Source organism: Etheostoma spectabile, chromosome 4, assembly GCF_008692095.1.
Source record: "Etheostoma spectabile isolate EspeVRDwgs_2016 chromosome 4, UIUC_Espe_1.0, whole genome shotgun sequence".
NCBI lineage: Eukaryota > Metazoa > Chordata > Actinopteri > Perciformes > Percidae > Etheostoma > Etheostoma spectabile.
This window is the reverse complement of record NC_045736.1, coordinates 17,931,457-17,945,616: the sequence shown is the minus strand read 5'-3', so window position 1 is coordinate 17,945,616 and position 14,160 is coordinate 17,931,457. Positions and strand designations below refer to the sequence as shown.

The following is a 14,160-nucleotide window of genomic DNA, read 5'->3' as shown; positions in this document are numbered from 1 at the left end:
AGGAGGAGCATCCACGCAGCTACAATCTCAAACAATGTTTAGTATTACTATCAAGAAAACCAAGTGTTTTTGAAAAACTTTTTGATTAGAAGATGGTGTGGCTCAAGTTCTTTCTCAAATTATGCCACATGTAGATTGTCTTGTGCAACACTTTGTGTATGTATGCATCACTTCCTGTGCATATGGGCGGCATGTGTCACACTTCCACTAGCAGGGAAAACTATTTATCTAAAGGATTAACACTTTAAAATTATTTCACAGTCAGAAATAAAGCAAAGTAACATGAGGGGGCCATTAGATATAATTTATATAAAGTGTGTATGCTGTGCACCTTTCTAGCAGGGAAGTTTAGATCAGTGCCCTCAACTCACATACCCTGTTGACTGATTAAATCAAAGATCAAAAAAATTTCACTCAAAATAATATATTGTTTTAAGAGCTAAATGAAAACAAAAAAGAAACTGAAGGGCAAAAATAGATGAATAACCATGAACATATATACAGTCTATGTATATAATGCATAAATAATCGTAGGAGCATAGCATAAATGTAATCTTTAATAAAGAATAGTGGTCGCCTAGCAGCGTCTACACCCTACAGTCCGTGGTCTACACACCACACTGCTCGGAATCCATAGACAGTTAAAGAAATGCTGTATGAAGAAGAGCGTAGTGGTGGCGGGGTAAATTCATGTGAATCTCGATTTCCCTCGCGATATTTTGCAGAGCTTCCTGACAGCTGAAAACATGGCAGACGATCACGGGCGAAAATGGGACCGCTGTCTTGCTGATACAGCCGTGAAAACAGGTTAATATGTCTTTTCATACATGTAATATGATTGTTTAACGCTCTCGTTTGGCATTCTGCAGCATATTACCCTTGGTAAATAAGCTGTGGTACAGGTTAGTCGAGGTTCTTTTCTACGGGACATCTGACTGTCCACTGAGGTCATCTGTAACGTTAAACCATGGATGTAGGCTATATTGCGTTTTCTGATGAATAGATTAAAAATAAATCTGTCCACACGAAAATGCCTAAACTATTGGAAAACTGCTAAATCTATGAGTGGGAAGGGCTGTGTGATTACTCTGCTCAGGTGAACCACTTTTCTGTCCACTCCTAGTCTCTGTATAGTGTTTTTAATGAATACTACACAGCTGAAGTCACAAACTAGTTGTTCTCATTTAGATATTGTTCTAGCTATTGTCAGACAGAATGACAAAAATGGCGATTTGAGTGGTTCGACTTAGCGTGCTGTGTGATAGTTGTCTTCATAACTTTACTGCCACACAGCCTCCAGGCCCGTCTGGAAGGGCTTATATTATTGTTTTCTAGGCCTGCACTATTCGGGGGAAAAATATGATATCACGATTTTAGTTTTAGCTTAGAATTGATATCATGATTCTCTGCCACGATTTTTCTTTTCTCACAAAGTGTAATGTTTATTGCACACATGAACCATGACAAAATAAAACAAATTGGCAGTACCAAACACCTATAGCACATTGCGCATCACCATAAGCCTGTAAACGTAGAGGCTTCAATGAAGAGAAGGGGGTCTATGTTTAAAACTCACAGAAGGGATGATGATTGTGATGCAGTCGGCTTGTAAAATTCAATGAGCATCAAAGTCATAACAAAAAAAAAATCGAAGTTATTTAAAATTAAATGGTGAACAGGGTGAATCAAGATCACGATTTTTTTTAACGATTAATCGTGCAGGCCTATTTTTTTAAGTTTTTCCCTGTTGATACTAAAATGCAAAGCCAGTCTTTCAGATGGATCCACTGTGGAGAGAGCCAGTAGGGCCGAGATCCTCCTAGTGCAGAGGTGCGCAAATTCTTTCATCTAAAAGTCATGTCTGTGTTATTCAACAAAAGACAAGCAATAAATTATTGTATAGTATGAACAACACAAGATTAGATAGATTAAACAAGGCAAGGCCTGCAGTGATGATGAAATTAGGTAATGCATTCATTTATATGAATGGCATCTTTTATTTAACTGCTTCAATCACTGTAGTATATTGAACACTGACCAAGGTCTGACTTTCTGACTTTCATAGGAATTTTTGGTGTAAACAAATATTCATATGAAAGTCAGAAACAAATCACACAAACTAAAGTTCAGATTGCAGAAATATAAAAACAAATATGTGGCTTTACACTTAGTGGTAACTGTTGAAACAACGCGGCCACGCTGCTGGGAAAGTTCCCTGAACGTAGGGCCGGGCAATATATCAGTGTTGTATCAATATTGCAATATGAGACTAGATATCGTCTTAGATTTTGGATATATTGTAATATGGTAAGTGGTGTCTTTACCTGGTTTTACAGGCTGCATTACAGTAAAGTAATTTAATTTTACCAGATTTCTTACCAGACTGTTCTAGCTGTTCTGTTATTTACCTTTCCCCACTAAGTCAATAAATCATTTCTGGACAATATCTATCAAAAATCTCATTGTGTAAATAACATTTTGTTAAAGCACCAATAGTCAACCATACAATATTGTTGCAATATCGACATCAGGGTATTTGGTCAAGAATATTGTGATATTTTATTTTCTCTATTTTGCCCAGCCCTACCTGATCATAGTCATTTATCAGAGTCTGGTTGTTACCCCTCTCCGCGGCAGTCTCCTCCGCTCCATATCTTTATAACGGCGCTAGCTAGCTAAACGGAACTAACCGCTAATCAATGCTAATTGTTGCTAACGGAGCCTTCAGTTCTCCATGTCTGTATCTATTAACTGCATGTATGGACTCAAGCCCGAATAAAATCCACAGAAAACTTCACTTTGAGTTTTTTAAACATTAATATGAGTTCCCCCCGCCTGCCTATGGTCCCCCAGTCGCTAGAAATGGTGATAGGTGTAAGCCGGGCCCTGGTAATCCTGCTCTGCCTCTGAGAAAATGAAAACTCAGATGGGCTGATCTGGAATCTTAAAGGTTACCTCCCCTTTCTCGGCTTTGCCCACCCAGAGAATTTGGCCTGCCCATGAGAGAGAGACATCATGGCTTTCAAACGGGCAAAGTGGCAGTTGATTAAGAACCCCCCCCCCCCCTCCCATCTCTCCTCCGTCTCTCCTCCTCAATAGACACAGAAATGGCACATACTAAGGAAAGCTCATTGTGGGACTGGCTCTAGTGGCTGTGATTCCATGGCTGAATTTTGGGAAAGAGACTTCAGATATGGTATTAGGGGACCACTAAGGTCTGTATAAAAGCATCCAAAGAACACCATGTCATGGGACCTTTTAAACTACAACTCAGAGTTGTTTGAATGACAGTACTCTGCTCAGGGTACGGCGTAGCATTAGCGTGCCAAGTTGATGCTTTCTCTGTGGAGTGCAGACTGATATGTTCTTGCGAGTCACTTGACCAAATCGCAGCCTTTGTGATTTAGGAAATCATGTTTCAACATATCACGATATTATTACAAATGCAATTAATTTTTCAACCCTATTGGGTAGACAGCAATCCGATTTTTGCCAGATAATCACTTTTTGGCTTGACACCGGTAGCCCACTGCAAAGACATGCGTGACTGAGAGCTGTGAAACCCCGCCCCTGCAGATGCACACAGGTGTTTTTTCCTTTACAGCATGCTGCGCATAATGTGAGGTCTTATGCGCAATTGCGCCTGCGGGATCGTTTGAAAGACACACATACTCATAAACATACACACAGAGGTGGCTCGATTTATAGTTAGAAGACGTTATGATTTTTGAGCCTTTTTAGTTCTAACCATAAGTCTTTGCAACTGATGCACCAGCAGTTCAGGCACCAACTGGAAAGTAGAAACAAATCGCTACCTGCAGTAGATAATCTATAGTAGACAAGCAGAAACATCCTCTTTATAACAGGAAACAACTGGGTCTTTGGAAACATTGTATTTCATTTGAGGAACTAGTAAACAATAATTTTTTCTAAGATAAATTCACAGAATCAGTATGATTGAAACAAATGTCTTTAGTGATTTCCAGAAAAATACTTGAAATAATGAAGAACAGTACCTTTTAACCAGCTCTGGACTTTATTTTCTGGGAAAACCTGATTATTGGCCTGTGGGTTATACAGTTCATTGTACTGAAGCACAAATGGTTTTTGTAATAATCAGCCCCCCTTTGAGATTTCCAGACAAACAGAAAGGATGCCAAAATGAGATGTTGATCACCTCTCATATTTTGCCAATGCTTTTACTGTTGGTGGAAAATCAGTGGCTTCAAAACTGTTCTGGCCGAAGACCAAAGAAAGACTGAGGCTGCAACAGCCGGTTAACCTCTTTGCTTGAAATGGACGCAGAGGTCAATGATTTATTGTTGATCCTCACTGACAGTGAGGGTGTGCAGGTTTTTTTTGTGTTGTTGTTGTTTGATGTGTAAGTTGTGTAAAAGATAGTCTGAAGGTTCTGGTTCAGGCAAATCGGTCATGCTGCATAGCTCCCTGAATCCAATTAAGAGTCGGAAAGGCCCAAATGGCATTCTGTTTTTATGTGTTTTCTGTGCTGGCTGGCCTGCTGTTGGGTGTGGTGTGGCCTGCTGCGAGGTGAAGTTGAGCACACAAACAAATTCCTCTTCAAGATCCTGCTCTGGTCTGAGCACTTCAAACAACTCAGCCAACTTCTTTGCCACTGACTAACCTTCTGCTTGACCATATTGGGTCATGACATTGCTTACCTGCACATGGGTGCACTCTTTGACCTATTACCTCTTCTGCCCTGTGCCGCTTGGACTCATTTCAACCTCTCTTACACCCCCTTTACGGTTTTCTTTCTTTTTTTCTCTTGCTGCTTTTTCTCTTCCTCTCATTTCCTAATGAGCAATGTCTTGCTAACTTGTGCTATTTACCAACTCTTGCATCAAACATAATAGCAGCACCCCGCTGACCTCATTACTAAAGATTTACAACTATGCCAGGCAGTTTTTATACTGGATTGACATGGTCACATTACTTAAGTACTAAAGTCAAATATTTTTTGAAAGTGTAGTTACACTTCTTTCTTTTTTTTCTTCCTGTTTTGCAGTAACTGGCCTTGCCGTGGGCGTTGTGTTCTCCGTCCTTCTCTTTAAACGTAAGTGCTCTTTCTTAAGGTAGACTGGTAAATTCAGGTTTAAAAAAAAAAAAAAAATGTTAAGCACTACTTTAAAAAATCATTCATGGCTGAATGTATTTCTCTCCCAGGTCGCACGTGGCCTGTCTCACTTGGTTCTGGTTTGGGACTGGGCATGGGATACGCCAACTGCCAGCATGACTTTAGGTCACCATACCTGGTTCATGGAAGAATGGTTAAGGTGAGCACAGAGGTTAAAATGTATTTTGTTAGAGGTTTGTGACACACAAATACATTATGCTTCATGATTTTTTTATGTTCTCATTTACAGGACCAGTAGTTAAGATGAGCAGGATTTGCCCTGAAGTTGCTCATCCATTTTCGTGTTGTTGTTTTGTTCCTCATTTCTGTCCTGACACTAACGTCCAATGATTCCCACATTGTGTTTATCAAATGGCAGTTACTGTATATTTAATAAAGCAATTTTGGAAAACTTTCTGCTTCGCTCTGTTTTTCTGTGTGTATGTTTGCGAAGAATGAAATGTGGTTTGGGGGTGGGAGGTAATTTTGTGTTAATGAGCTGGGAGACTCGAACTCCTGCTGTTTCGGAATGAGGGCCAGGTTCAGCATCTGCTGCCATGTAAGAGAGTGGGAGGATGAAAAGTTGCACAGAATGATGGAAGACTAATGCTAGTGTTTAAAGAGACTCTAAACGAGGAAGTTATGTTTGCATACGTGACGTGAAGTTTGTCATATAGTTTTCTTATTTATAGATGTAGGCTTCTTTTAATTCCATAATGGGTAGATTCTTTTCTGAAGACAGGGAAGTAACCCAGTATGCTCTTCACTCATACTAGATCAAGCATTTGCACAGAATGCCATTATTTGTAGTCCTGTTTTAACTTGTGTGTTTGCTGTGACTGTTTTTTTCACAGGGAGTTGAAAAAGCACACATCTCTATATCGGAAAGAATCTCATACGTCTTGTGTATTCATTGGCCATGAGTCTGTTTGCTGAGATTGTTTTGAGTGTGATTGATCAATCATGTGTGGTTGCATGGGCCTGCTAGGAGAGAAGAAAGATTATTTGTGTGAGCGTGTGCAGTTATCCAGCCCCCTGGTGAAGCAGAATCCGTGGAATGCCGTTTCTGGACTGGAGCTCGGTCTTATTACTAACAGGTGAGTTCTGCACTTTGCACTCTGAACAACACATGGTTTACACTTTCACATCAAAGAATACACTGACGCTTGCACGCTTTCTGTAATACACACACTCACATTTTCCTTCTCTATCACAGTAACCGTTTTCTCAGCAATGTAAGCACATAATAAGCAATGTCAGAAATGAAGCCATGTCACTCATCCCCTGTCCATTTAAATATTTGTTTGCAAGTGAAGCATGAGACAGATAGGGGTGCTTATGGACACAAGCCAGGCTGAACACCTGTAAGCAGGTAGGAAGAAGTGTGTGTGTGTGGGTGGGTTAAAGGGACCAGTGTTGCAGCTGAGATAACAAGGCAGCCAAAAGCCCATAGGCGATGCCTGTCTGTGCCTGTCTAAAAAATTCTCCATGATGAATCAGAATTACCAGTCTAATAATACTACCTGATCACATTTGTTCATCTAATGGGTCAAAACTGTTCAGTTGGTGAATTGTTGGTGAGTGTTAGAGAAATAAAAAACCAGACATGTTATGTGTGCAGCTGCATGAGTCCAGCTTGAAACTGCTGTATTTAAGTCTTTTACTTTTAGTGTAAAAGCAGCAATACCACACATTAAAAATACTCAATTACAAGGTAAAGTCTAGCAGCAAAAACGTTATTTAAAAGTATTATTAGCTAAAAACACTTATGGGTATCAAAAGTTAAAGTATGCGTTGCAAGAAAATGTCCACTGTAATTTTGTGATATATTAAATGACATCATTCTTACTGATGTATTCATGTGGAAGTAGACTAACTGTTGTATTATTCATTTTAGGGTTATTTAACAGGGACAATGCACACTAATAATACATATAAAATGTAAGATGTGCCAGAATTAGCCAAAAAACAATGTTACACCTAAAAAGATAAAACAAATTATAATAGTAGGCTACATATCGGTTTAACCCAACACAATTAATATTGCCTATAAATGTAAAAAAGAAAAAAAGAAAGAAATACCACATATCTAGGACAATAACAAACAACAAGTTCAACCTTTCTAAACAAATAATAAACCTGGCGACCACATAGGCATAGCACAAGTGGCACAAACAAGAAGGGCAGGAAAGACAAGATAGGAGGTTTAAAGCGTACGTTTTTAAATTCCTAATGTGAATTGGAATGAGGTTCCATTCACGAGTAGCCCTGACTGTAAAAGCTGAATGCAGTTTTCTTCAACGGGACAATGCAGTCACCTCTTGCTGCACTCCTTGTAGCTCTGTAAGTAATTGGTACAGTGTTTACTGGCTCAATACATGAGGGGCCAGTCCATGTTGGTGGAGCTGACTTTACTACTTTATAAACTGTTAGATAGTTTAATGTATAACAATGCATTTTACAATCTGATCATATGATTTCTTTATGTTTAATGTTTTTTGGGAAGTTACTATAACTGTCAAATATTAGAGTAAAAATTAGAATACTTCTCTCTGAAATGTAGTGGTGGTAGAAGTATAAACATGGCTATTTGAGTAAAAGAACACAATTCTGTATTATGCTTACTGTAACTTGAAATACTTTTGCACACTTCAAATGCCCTTTTACAGAACTTATAAGGGAATATAATTCAACGTTGTGGTGTGTGTATTGGCTATTTTTCCTTGAGAATGTGAATCCTTTTTTTCTCCACTGCATGCACTGTCAGGAGTTTTGAGCCAGAAAACACTGACATTTACCAGTGGCTGACTTGGGCATCATATTCCAAAGCTTAAATGTTAGGCCCCATATTCCCTTTTAGGATTTAAAGGAGTCTACTCACAGGTCAGCAAAACCAAGGAACATACTGCCTTTCAGCAAGTCATGTGCTCATGAGTCTGTCAGTGATTTCACTCGAAACATTCGAAATATTGAGGGGGCATTAATTAGATCAAGTTGTCATGAGCTTATGGTTAAATGACATGATGTTGAAATAATTTCAACTTCCTAAAGGTTTCAGAAAAATGGATCAGATCATTGATTGATTCCTAACATCTAGGATAACAAAACAATTCAAAATGTATCTGCAAAGTTAACGCATGACTGTAAATATGCCCTATGTGTGTAATCGTTTTCTATTTGAATTTTGATCCTGTAAATCTTAACTGCGGTCTCGCCTCGCTCCTACTTTGGGAAACATTTGACCCCCCCCCCCCCCCCGTTTTCCTTCGTCCAGAAACTGCACAGCAGGACCCCTGTCTTGGGGCTCAACCGCGCCAAACCCCTGCTACAGAGTTTTACAACAAAAGACAACAACTTGGAAAGTGTTTTAGTGAAGTTACGGGGGAATTTAACACTGGACGGGGAGAGAACAAAGGGGAGGGACGGTCTGAGTTGATGGACTCGGGGATGAGATAGTGCTCATAACTAACCCCATCTCCTCATCCTTCGCTGTCGGACCGACGGTTCTTTTTCCTTTCCGGATGATGTAACAGTTTTATGACAGACTGGGCTCGGATGAATCCTCGCCGCTGACGAAGTGCTCACATTTTCCTCTAATTATTAGCGCACGGTGATATCCGACGGCAACCCGCATCCTCTGGTTTTAGGAGCCAGGTTTCGGTGAGCGGGCTCAGCTCAGCAGGACGTTGCGAGGTGCTCAACTGGCTGTTCCCCGGGGTCGAGGAGCGGTAAGTTAAGTGTCTCAACTACGACCACTGTCGGGGATCGTTACTCAGAACGTACGTTGTTACTCATAACTAGCTAGCTAGTTAAAAAAGTACAGTTATTATTACACGTGTTACTGCAACGTTAGTTATACTCACCCTCCGAGAGCTGCTATCAAGAACGTTATGGTACTTTTCATCAGTTAGTTTACGTTAGCTGCGACACTTAATTAAAATGACGGTTGCAACTTCTCCACCTTCCGAAGTAACGTTACGCGAAGAAAACCTCGTCATCTTGCCGGTGAAAAATCTAGGACTCTACTTTTGCCTAATCTATAACGTTAGCTAGATTTAAATGATAGGTAAAAGAGAGTCTGATGTTAACGAACGTTACGTTACGTTACTGACAAGTTAACTGATCCCTTGTGGGTAACACACTAACTTGCTATACAAATTAGGATTGAACGACCGGTTGACTATATAATATGTCCAGGAAAATAACGACTTTTAGTCGTAACATTCGCCACTACTGTATTTCAAACAGTGGGCATAGTTACTCGTTAATGTAACGCGTTACCACTTTAACGCCAACATAAGGTGCTCAGTCTCTAGAGTGCTGCGTTTTAGGTAGCCTGAACTCTTGAAGCCTGTAAAAAAAAACATATAGCCTATACTTAATAAACAAAATCCGCCCCCTTCATCACAGCACACCTCAGACGCCCCTTTTATATTTATCCATAGATAAGGAGAGCTCGATTGATTCCTGTAGACAAGGTTTCTGTGTCAGAGACATATGGAAGGGCTGAACATGTGTAAAGAAGTCGACGTGGGTGACCACTAGACACTTTTTTAATAAGCAGCAGGAGAAAACGATAGGCTGGTAATGACGTGACTGGTTGAGGCATTTTTAAAGAAGAGAGCGAAACAGAGTACTGGACTGACTTGGTCTTAGAGTCAGGTGGTGTGCAGCAGACATTTGCCTCCTTCCCCAATTGTCTCTTTCTGGACAATATGAACCCAGTATAATGTTGTTCTTTCTGCAGCTGTTGATTCAGATAATCAAGAAGTTGTCGCTTTTAATCATTGAAATGAGCTACAGCAACATAACTGGAGACAATTTGAAACACAGGAACCCCAGGGTTTCAAGCATAATCGCCAATCCACATCTGCAGGGACATGCTACGTCCACATTTTGCATTAACTGTAAAGCCAGGCAACATCTGACCAGTAGACATCAGTGAACATCAAAAGATTGTATGGCTACTCTTTTAAGCGTGCGTTTTTGTATAGAACAAGGCTAACAGAGCGGGAACATGCTGTGGTTTTCTGCCCCTTTAGGTGCAGTCATGTGGCAGAGGATTCAGATTTGTTGGGCACTGTTTGCACTGTATTCAGCTGCACCGCCTGCACACATCAACCGCCTGGCGCTGTTCCCTGACAAGAGCGCCTGGTGCGAAGCCAAGAACATCACACAGATAGTCGGGCACACGGGATGTCAGCCTCGCTCTATTCAAAACAGGTCAGGATGAAGGCCCTCTCTGTCTCTCTTTTTCTCTGTCTGTCAATCTCTCTGCAGCTGAAAAAAGGAATAATGCAGAAATGTCAAGAAGTTGCATCCTCAGAGTTATGATCATTATGTTTGTGTGAGATAGCTAATCCGTTCATTACACTTGAAGTGTGAAGGAATAACAACTTACTTACACTTCATTACGCCTAGTAAGTTTCAGCACTGCATACTTGAAATGCATACTTGAAATTAATATAAATCAGTGGCTGCCTGCATTGTGGAAAACTGCATTTCAAAATCAAAGATTCTAAATAACATTGCAGGCATTAATATTAAAGGGTGACACTGGCAATATTAATATGCTTCTTATTGTCCATAAATCCCACGAAAAGAGTAAAATCAGCAATGTCGCAATACTCTCTGACTTTCCTAACCTGTCTGTGGTATTCAGACAAAAGCCCATAGGTTCCTTCTAAAGACATACATCCTTCGATATGGGTCATGAATGTAAATGTTAATTTTAAAAAAAGATTAAATAAAAACAAAAGTAACACAACAATACTCAAACAGGAGTAAGTAAGTGCATTTATTGGCGACTGTTTTGTTGCTCAAATGACAAAACATCCGCTGCAACAATGAGGTTCAGTAATGTTTTTAATAGTTTTTGGACAACAATGGAGCAATAAGCTATTTCAAGCTTTGGCAACAAAAAAAATAGAATAGCACCCCACTTATAATTTAACAGTTCATTATTCTAGTAACGCTCACTTTGAAAATATTGATATTCTTCTCAAAGATGCAGTCCCCACAGTGACACATGTACACATTTTGCACACTACTTCCTATGATTTACACAATGGTTTGTGTTATTCATTTTCCTTTATAATCATTGTGATTCACCTAACATTTATGATATGAATACTCCATTTTGTGATTTTGTGTCTGGCCTGAAGCTACCAGACATCCACAGCTCTGGTTGTGCAGTCGAATCATGCAATAATGCACTCTGTCCTCCTTGCAGAGCTTGTCTGGGCCAGTGTTTCAGTTACAGCGTCCCCAACACATTCCCACAGTCAACTGAGTCCCTGGTGCACTGTGACTCCTGCATGCCTGCCCAGACACAGTGGGAAGTGGTAAGATTTATTGCACATTTGCTCATGTGCTCACACACAAAAACCACAGGTTTCCAACATGAAAGAATAACTGTTCACTGGCAGACACAAAGCAGAAGGAAAAAAAACAAAACAGAAATGGTGGATTTTTAATAGATTTTTGTCACAATTTCCCGCATTCCTTATGAACTTTAATCCTGTATTTTATATTCCTCTAAAGTTCATTGTCCCTGTTTGCCAGAAGGAATCCAGACTTTCGACAACAAAGGCTTTGTAGTGAGGTGTATGTAGTTTGGCATGCTGCCAGATAGGCTAGGCGGGTGGGACCACAGGTGAGGTCGCCTCATGTTTCAGTGGAAAATATTGTACCTCTTGGATTCCACTGCTGTTACCTGATAGATTAATTAATTTCCGTACTGTTTTTGTTGCTTGAGAAAGGCCAGAGAAAGTGCATCTACAGTCTCACCTTACTTCTGATTATCGAGGAATAAATGTTTATGTCTGTGGTTATGATTGTTGTTACAAGACTTTAAACCAAAATTTAGTTTGAAACAAAACAAAGTCAGCTCCCATGAAAGAGGATACTGGTTAATGCTGGTTTGGCACTTGGTGGTAGATCTTGATAAAAGTGCTGAATGCTGATAATGGAAACAGTGAGGAGAAGTTGTGTGAGGTCTGGAGTGCTAGAAGAGTTTGTGCACACTGAGGTTTACAGGGGGATGGTATATTTTGTGTTTATTTTACAGTTATTCCATTGACAATACAATCAGGGCGCAATTATTTTCTTAACACTCAAGTAAGTAAGAGTAAGAACTGCTATTTGTACATATAGCAGTATGTACATAATTTAAAAAAAATCAAATTTCCTTAGAAGGAAAGGTAGAAAAAAAGTCTAAATGAATGCAAGCAAAAATGTCAAAAACGTGTATGTGTACGGTACATATGTCGTTAAGTGTGCTGTGTGCTGTGTGTGTGTGTGTGTGAGAACAGGTGACCCTCGAGTGCCCTGGCAGTGAAGACTCTCCTCGTGTGGACAAGCTGGTGGAGAGGATCTTCCACTGTAGCTGCCAGTCCTGCAGTAAGGAGGGTGGCCAGGAGGGGGCGGTGATGCAGTTGTATCCAGCAGACAAAGTCCTGGACGCTCCATCTTTATCTGACACCCTCAGCGGTGCTCAGTCTCACCCTCTGCCACCTTCTGACACACACTCTAATAAGCATGCTCACCCACACACTGACCATCACACACTACCACATACATCAGATGGAGGGTAGGTACAACTCTTTTTGTCACTTTGCAGCTCTCCTGCCCTCTCTCTTCCACACCACATCCTTTGTAACAATCTGTAGTATTGTAAAGGCACTTTGAAAATATGGCTTAACTTTGTGTTGAAACGTTTCTCTAAAGATACACACACACACACACACACACACACACACACACACACACACACACACACTCACACACTTACACACTCTCAAAGTCATGCTATCAGATTAAACTCTATTGTATATAAACTCGTACAAACACACCAGCCTTTGCACTCTTTTTGTTTGCTGATTAAACGTTCATATGTGTGCATCCAGACATGACTATAGTCTGTTATTAGGCTGTAGTCTCATTGTTTTTTATCTGCTTTAATGCAATAAATTCTGTTGTTGTGATAACTGCTATTTTGTCTATTGTTTTATTTGTGCCCGTTAGAACTCTCCTTTTCTGTCACAGTGAGCATCACAAGAAATGGAGTTGGAGAAAGTAGTTTTGTTTTGAACTGAAGAAAGACCGACAGCTTCCTTTTTACTGTTTCTAAAAAGGAAGTTATTTTACTTATTCATCACGTGGCTGCTGTAAGTGTGGGCCACGGCACATGATGGCTTGAATGTGATGTGATTGATTATTCATGTTATTCAAGATTTGTGTACCTAAAGAATAATGCAGACTTTAAAGATCCCTCCACTCAAAAATATGTTTTTCTTATGTTTATGTCCCCTAAAATGTCTCTCCTGGACGAGACTGACTTGTATGTTTGTTTATCCCTGTGGAGGTGTTTTCACATTTCTCTCCCACATGAGGAGATATCTGTGCACCTCCAGTGCAGGGCAGACTTGTCAGTAAGGAGAGGGAAACATCGTAGCTGTCAGCCACTGCCAGTTACAGGCTTACTGAGTATGAAAAATAAGTACACTAGCCATTCTAATACATCTGCTAGTTGCCAATTTTGGTGCACTACAGATTCATAACATCCACAATGAAACAAGTATCTTGGTAACACTCTTTACAGCTCTGTAATTTGTAATTTAGTCCTCCTAAAAACTTTCATTAAGTATTTTGGAAAGATGTATGTAATTTGGTACAAAGGACAACAGAGACAGCGTTCAACTGATACCCTTTGTCGAACGTGTAGTTAATTTCTGTTCAATCAGGAATATACTGTAACCTAGAGTCTTCATCAGTGAACAGAAGGTCAGCTGAACTTGCCACGAAAAACCATGGCAACCTGCAGGATGCTGGTCTGTAAATGGATAGTGACCTTGTGCATGGCTCGAGGCCGACAGAACCACACATAGCTCATTGGTCTTAGAGGAAACAAATAGAGGATGTTCAGTTCATGGTCTGCTGGGTTAAGTAAACTGAACTCCAGTCCAGTCAATAAAGAAAGGCTGGAGAACATTACTGAGGTACATTGTTTGAAGTAGCTGCCAAAA

General features: G+C 40.1%; 2 protein-coding genes and 1 long non-coding RNA gene across 4 annotated transcripts; all 3 read left to right on the top strand.

Annotated features, from left to right (window-relative positions):
* Positions 1-664: 664 nt before the first annotated feature.
* Positions 665-5,548, top strand: LOC116687711 (MICOS complex subunit Mic10-like). Its single transcript, XM_032513287.1, has 4 exons — positions 665-807; positions 5,027-5,074; positions 5,185-5,294; positions 5,385-5,548. The coding sequence occupies exons 1-4, from the start codon at positions 747-749 to the stop codon at positions 5,391-5,393; spliced, it is 228 nt and encodes a 75-aa protein (XP_032369178.1). The 5' UTR covers positions 665-746; the 3' UTR covers positions 5,394-5,548.
* LOC116687713 (uncharacterized) lies at positions 820-2,678 on the top strand. Its single transcript, XR_004331613.1, has 3 exons — positions 820-1,326; positions 1,738-2,221; positions 2,598-2,678. It is a non-coding gene; the product is annotated as an uncharacterized LOC116687713 (long non-coding RNA).
* Positions 5,549-6,034: 486 nt separating the features above from the next.
* On the top strand, positions 6,035-12,878 carry nbl1 (NBL1, DAN family BMP antagonist). Of its 2 annotated transcripts, none has more exons than XM_032513272.1 (4): positions 6,035-6,231; positions 10,177-10,357; positions 11,367-11,478; positions 12,448-12,878. In XM_032513272.1, the coding sequence occupies exons 1-4, from the start codon at positions 6,192-6,194 to the stop codon at positions 12,727-12,729; spliced, it is 615 nt and encodes a 204-aa protein (XP_032369163.1). In that variant the 5' UTR covers positions 6,035-6,191; the 3' UTR covers positions 12,730-12,878. The 2 variants fall into 2 exon arrangements, with proteins under 2 accessions (XP_032369163.1, XP_032369164.1); XM_032513273.1 differs by lacking the exon at positions 6,035-6,231 and adding an exon at positions 8,396-8,862.
* Positions 12,879-14,160: the final 1,282 nt, after the last annotated feature.